Below are 7,002 nucleotides of genomic sequence, written 5' to 3' on the forward strand. Positions count from 1 at the left end.
ATTAGAATACGCATGCTCATTTCCTTCTGTGGAGAACAGCATTCTCTCTCACCGTCACCTCCTGGGAGCCACTTCTCCCATTCTGAAGGCAGCGTGCATTTAAACCAGGGCACCAACCATGTACCGTTTAGTGTTGCTTTATTTCACGTTTATTTCAGTGGTATCTTTGTTGAATGTTTCTCTGTGGGCAGACAGGCTTAATCTCTGTATTCATGCGCATTTCGTCTTTGTTTTTCCCTTTTGGAGCTGATCACTTCCTCTGTTTCTGTTTTCCTGTACTTTGGTCTTCACATCTTCCCATACTGTCCCCTACGTGTCCCCAAGCTCTGAGAACACAAACATTTCCAGTATTCTGAATTCACAGGTCAGTCTGAGCTGACCAGCCCTCAGACCCAACCCAACCCTCAACTTTCCTTATCTCTTAGGGTTATACCCATCTTAGCCCTTGGCCCCACCCTCTCAGCCCCTGCCTTTCCCTCAGTCCTTGCCCTCCCCAGCCCTTACCCCCACTCAGCCCTTGGCTCGCCCCCTCAGTTCTTGCCTCTACCTGAGCCTTTGGCCCTCCCTCCGTCATTGGTCCCCCCTCAGCTTGGGTTCCCCCCTCAACGCTTGTGCCCCCAGCCTTGCCCCCGCCAACCCTTGGCCCCCTCAGCACTGGTGTTCTGCTGCTATCCTATGTCTTCCTTATTATTCTTTTAAAAAAATCTTTTCCTTCATTTTCTTCAGTGCTGGCTCCTTGCGATTTCTTTCTGGGTTGGTGTCCTTGTTTTGGTAGAGCACATCCCTTGGAGACTTTCTGGGAACAGATGCAGGGGTTTTATTCTTGTAATCCACGGCATGAACTATAATCCAGTTTTCCTAGCACCATTAGCTAAAATGGCCATCTTTCCCCAGAGATACTTTAGCACCATTTTTAGTTGTAGGCAGGGGGTCTAGAAGTGAACATTGGGTGTCTTTCTTTTTGACTTTAGTAGTGTTTTCTATTTCACTGGCCTACCTGTCTACTTTTGTGCTAACACCGAGCTGCTTTTGGCAAAAAAAACAAAACAAAACAAAACAAAACAAAAAAACCTCACATTTGTACCTGTTAAACAATTTAAATAAATCAGGGTGACACCTCCAGCATTGATCTTTGTATTCAGGTTTGCTTTAAAAATTCAAGGTCTCTCAAGCTGGGACACCATGGCACACGCCTTTAATCCCAGCACTTGGGAGGGAGAGGCAGGTGAATCTCTGAGTTTGAGCTAGCCTGGTCTGTAGAGTGAGTTCTAGGACAGCCAGGGCTACACAGAGAAACCCTGTCTCAAATAAACAAGTTAAATTCAATTAAGGTCATGTTCTTTTGTGCTTCCTTGTGAATTATGGGACTTATTTTCCTATATCTTTAGAGAAGGCTGTTGGAATTTTGATGAGCAGCGCATTGACTCTGTAGATTGCTTTGGTCATGTGACTATTTTCATGTTACTGACTCTCCCCCTCCACCAGTGCTCTTCCTGCTTTCTGCCCTGTAGTTCCTTGGTTTATTCATAAGTGTTCTGTTTTCTGAGACAGCTGTAAACAGGGTTCTGAGTCTTGCTGTTTTCCTCAGTCTGTTCATCACTGGAATATAGAAAAGACACCGTGTTTTGTGCGGTGATTTTATATTCAGCCGTTCTGCTAGAAGCATTATCAAATTTAAGCATTTCTGGTGGAGCCATTGGGGCTTTTACATATGAAAACAAGGATGTTTTGACTTTTTCTCTCCTATTTGTATCCCATTTCTTTCTTTCTCTTGTCTTATTTGCTGTGGCTATGAAATCAGGTAATATGTATGTATTTAAGGGGGTGCAGCAAATAAACGAATCAAATGACTGCTCTTATTGGGGCAGGGGGGGTTGTTAATGTGAATAAGAGAGAGAACAGCCACAGGCATCTGGAAGAGTCCAGAGCAGTCAAGTGGAGGCAATGCTTAACTCACCATCTTACCCTGGAAGTTGGTGAATTGTAATATCATTCAAGTATTTGCCTTAAATATTTTTATTATGTATTTTATCACAATTAATCTTTATCATAATTTTTCTCTTCTGGATTTGCCAGTGTTTTAATTTGCATTGTCTTTTATAAACAACTGATCAGCTTTATTTATATCTGTAATTCCTTCCTTAATTATCATTTGTTTATTTATTTATTTGTGTGTGTGTGTGTGTGTGTGTGTGTGTGTGTGTGTGTAGAGGCCAGAGATTGGCAGACGGTGTTTTCCTGGTCACTCTCAGCCTTATTTTTGTTGAAATAGGATCTTTCTTTGAAACCCAAACTCACCGATTCAGACTAGCTGTCCAGAGAGCCTCAGGGACCCTCTGCCTCTGCCTCCCCAGCCCTGGGATTACAAACCCTACAGCTATGTCCTGCTGTTTTACAAATATGGGCTCCCAAGTCCTCATATCTGTGAAGACAATACTTCACCAATTTCTGGATCTCCCCAGTTGTCTTCTAACATTTAAAATTTCCCTTTTAAAAGTTCATTTTGGAAGCTCTTGTGGTTTTGTGGGTTGAACTCTCATTTTTAATCCTGTTCATTTGCATTACCTGAGGATTTGATTTTCTTCTGAATCCTACCTCTCCCGCATTAACTGTGTTGAGAAGTGATGCGTCCATGCTCGCTGTTTGGTCCATGACGCACGACCACACTCTCTGCTGGGTCCACCATCCAACTCCACTTCTGAATCTGCTGGAGAGAATGCCTTTAGAGTTCCCAAAAGTGACTGTCTTTTTACTGTCACGAGTTGGCTTTATTAACTGTGGTTCAGGAAAGTGGTCTTTGCAACATCTTTTTCTTAGTATCTTATTATAGATCAGCAGCAGACAATATGGAACACAATGTAGCAAAGCAGCCGGCTGACAAGTGTCAGCACTTGCTGACCTGCAAAGCTCCCTAGGAGCTACATGACATGGTGAGACATTGCTCTTTTGTTCGGAGTGTTGTCATGGACTCACTATGGATGCGTAGGACTGTAATGACCACTAGCCCTACTGCGTGTTTCAAGTGGAACCAACCATTCTATCGGTCTGTAAGCTTTGACCACATGGTGACCAGCTACCGCGGCTGTGTTGACAACTGATTGCTTGCCATCTTGAGGGCGCCAACTGTCTCTTCTTTGTACATCTATGTCTTCATGTCACGGGTGAGAATGACTACTGGACTGTGTGACTTTTGGCCACCGGGCATCTCCATAAGTGCTTACTGCTACCTCTTTTGTTCATTTAATTGTAAACTCAAATCTTGGGTTCTCTGTCATTACATACTATTAGCAGCAGTAACTGTCACATGCAGGGCCCAGAGCAGGTTGTCTAGGAGAGTTGAGACTGTGAGGTCCTTTCTGCTCCCAGAATACCTGTCCAGGGCGTATCCTCTACCTCCACACCCATGCCTCAAAGGTGCTATAGCAAAGAAGAGAAGGGCCTGAGAGCTGGGGCCTGGAGGTGGGAGATTGTTACCAGCAATTTATTTTTCAGATACCACTGTGTGATTCTAACTGCAACAGGCTGGACCAGATCACAGGTCCAGGCTAGAGATGGTATCACCCCCAAGCCCAGAAAAGGAGCTTGGGGCCAAGTGCCAGGAAGCTGGGACTGGGGTTCTCCAGGGGATGTACTCAGCACCCCTAGCAAGGATAGATGGCCCATGCAAAATGTCAGCTATCAGGGTGTGCTTTAGACTTGTGACCAGGACTTCTGTGAACTGGTTTTCAAACACCCCTGCCATGCACCAAAGTCCCACAATTCCCTAGGAGAGCATGTATCCAGCCATGCTGAGTTATGAAGACCGCAGGCCAGTGAGACAGCTCGGTAGGAGCTTCCCAGACCCGAGTTCTCTACAAAGAAAAGCTCCGAGGATCTTACCAACCAGGGCAGGGAAGTCTGGGGGAGTCATGGTGGCCAAAGTCACACTTAGGGTAGGTGCAATTGTCAAACCTGCCCTGTTGCATCCCCGAACACAAGTTTATCCCTGGGACACACCTAGGAACAGGGAATGCTGGCTCTGACACCAAGGAAGGAGAGGGGCTCAGTGCCCTGTGAGCAGCCAGGGCTGAGAACTTGAGCATTCATGCAAGCACAAAGACAGTCTTGGCTAGGTTTGTCAAGCACTTTATTGGAGTATAAGAGGTGCAGCTGAAGGGAGCTGGGGTGGGAGGCTGAGAATCTAGAAGAGCCAAGGTTGGCCTGAACACAGTAGAGACCCGTCACAGACCCAGGGAAGTGGCTGAGGCCCATCTCTGAAGTGACTTCTGCTTTGCCACACAGAGGTCTAGATTGTAGAGATACATATTCCTCAGTGTGGCAGGGCCAGTAGGTTTCCTAGGAAAGTCATGGGTAGGAGATGGGGGCTTCTACAGTAGTGAGGGAGGGGCAAGCAAGTGACAGTCAAGGCCTTCCAAGACCCTGGAGAGGCAATGGACACAGTTGCTGGCCACTAGCAGAGAAGCCAGGGGTCAGGTGAGAGGGAGCTCCCAAGTTCTGGGGTGACAGCAGAGCCTACTCAGCAGCTGGACTTCTGACCTGAGGACAGGACTCAGCAAGAGGGACATGAGCAGGCAGGGCGGCAGATCAGGGACATGCTGGAGCAGGGCTTGCAGCAGCTGGGCTGGCAGGAGGAGGCACAGCAGGAGGAGCTGGGCACACAGCAGGCAGGTCTGCACACAGGGCGGCAGAGCAAAGACACGCTGGAGCAGGGCTTGCAGCAGACAGGCTTGCAGCAGACAGGCACACAGCAGGATGGCTGGCAGCATGAGGGCTGGCAGCTAGACTGCTGGCAGCAGGAGGAGGATCCAGAGCAGATGGGTGTGCAGCAGACAGGCTTGCAGCAAAGAGTCACACAGCAGGATGGCTGGCAGCATGAGGATGAAGCCCCACAGCAGACTGGTGCACAGCAGACAGGCTTGCAGCAGACAGGCACACAGCAGGATGGCTGGCAGCATGAGGGTGCACAGGAAGACTGGCAGCAGGGGCTGGACCCACAGCTCACTGGGGTACAGACAAGAGTAATGCAGGGGGGTGGGGCACAGCAGTTGGGGACACAGCAACTGGGCTGGCAGCAGCTGGGGGCACAGCAGCTGGGCTGGCAGCAGCTGGGGGCACAGCAGCTAGGCTCACAGCAGCTCTCTGGGCAGTCATCCACCTGCCAGGAGGAGTTGGTGCAAGCGTCAGAGCAGACGGACATGGTGGAGGCGGCCATGGTGGGGTTGGCTGGAGGAGGGCGAGGTGTGAGTGAGTGAGTGAGTGTGTTAGTGAGTGTGTGTGTGTGAGGTGCTGGGTTGTCAGCTTTTATCCCCCTGTGCTGTTGTCAGACTTGGCCTCCCTTCCTTGTTGGATCATTAAGACGTTTGTTTTTCTGGGATGTTGTCAGGCCTGTCTGTCTCCCACCAGTGGTGGCGCTGGGAGCAGTGGGACAGTTGGGTGAGGCTCTGTGAGCAGTGAGCTTGGGGTGTCATTGGTAAGACTTGTCCCAGCCATCCTATGGGTGCAGAGATGGCTGTGGCCCACTGCCAGGACCCTCATTCCCTATTAAGAAGTGGATGTGATCAGCCCAGTACTTCTTCCATAGCCCAGCTCTGGGTGAGGACAGTTGTCACTTCATGACAGTGCTGAGACCAGACGGTGTGCAGTGGCATTTGTAGGGCCACTGAGTTGAGGGTACAGTGACTGGCCTATAACTACCACACCTAGAGTGTCTCCCTATCTCCTGTACCTTTCTATATTGTCCTGTGCAACTGTCCCCCCTGCCCTGTACCTGTGTCCATCCTATCTTTGTACTTGGAGACGCAGGATGATGAGCTTGGCCCCTCCATACTCAAGATGGCCAACAGTCCCTGGCTGGGCTCTGTTTCTAACTCCAAGGAGGTTCATGATCTGTCAAAACCCTGGAGCACTGCATGGGCCAGGAACCTGTGCCGCTCTCTGCCTCCCTGCCCAGTGTTCCCCAGACATCCCTTGTCCACTCCATCCTCCTCCAAAGCTGCTAACAATTCCTCGCCAGCCCTTCTGCTCACCAGCCACGCAACCTTGCCACTCGAGCACTGGGATGTATGTCCATAGCAACTGCACTTAGGTTAGGTCACATATGTACACCGAGCAGTGTAGAAGATGCACCTGGAAGTTAGGCTGTGTGTCATCTGAACCCAGTGCTGGCCAGTGTCGTCGGGAAGCAGCTGCTCCCAGGTCCTTCATTTCTAGCTCTCTGTCTTGCTACATGTATGCACACATGCACAGGTTTAGAGATTGTGTTCTGTGCATCGCTAGCACTGATTTAGAAGATGTTGCTCAGTTGCTGCTGGGGTTCACACAGGGTCAATTTTCCAGGAGACTCTGGTCATCAGTGTGCCACACAGGAGCTGGTCTGATGTGCTCTGTCCGAAAGCTCCTTGTGCCACCCACATGGTAAATTCATTACCATTGACCCCACACCAGCAGAAGAATTGTGGATCCTCAGTGTACTACCCTATAGTACTAATGTCACAGCACTATGGTGGCTCAGCACCACTCAAGGGCATTCCCAAGCAAGAGGACAGCACGACCTCAGAAAAACTGGCACCAAGGAGAACTGATGAGACTTGTTTTTAGGATAAGTCAAAACCAGAAGGCAGAGCCGTATTATTATCCCATCCTACCAGCTGGGAGCATGTGCCTTAAGATTCCCTGCTCTGTGTATGTCCATGTATGGCTACAGAAAGGTCACAAGCATATATGGGGATGTAAATAAATGTCAAAAGGTAAAAATTAAACGGAATCCACAAATTGTGAGGGTTGATTCTTTGCCTAGCCATTCAACCACCCACTTATCCATCCATTCAGATGTCTATCCATCCACCACCAACCTACCCACCTACTTATCATCACCAACTCATCCATCCCCTAACACACTCATCTGTCCACTAACACACTCATCCATCCACTAACATAGTCATCTGTCCACTAACACACTCATCCATCCACTAACATAGTCATCTGTCCACTAACACACTCATC

The 7,002-nt window shown here is 49.0% G+C and overlaps 2 protein-coding genes across 2 annotated transcripts in view; one reads left to right on the forward strand and one right to left on the reverse strand.

Annotated features, from left to right (window-relative positions):
- The window catches only part of Tspear (thrombospondin type laminin G domain and EAR repeats), a 155,505-nt gene that overhangs the window by 71,587 nt on the left and 76,916 nt on the right, over positions 1-7,002 (forward strand). The gene's annotated exons all lie outside the window — the stretch shown is intronic.
- LOC101998055 (keratin-associated protein 10-9-like) lies at positions 4,550-5,212 on the reverse strand. The gene has a single exon (XM_013351198.1). The coding sequence runs from the start codon at positions 5,210-5,212 to the stop codon at positions 4,550-4,552; it is 663 nt and encodes a 220-aa protein (XP_013206652.1).

This window comes from Microtus ochrogaster, linkage group LG2, assembly GCF_000317375.1.
Source record: "Microtus ochrogaster isolate Prairie Vole_2 linkage group LG2, MicOch1.0, whole genome shotgun sequence".
In the NCBI taxonomy this organism is placed as follows: domain Eukaryota; kingdom Metazoa; phylum Chordata; class Mammalia; order Rodentia; family Cricetidae; genus Microtus; species Microtus ochrogaster.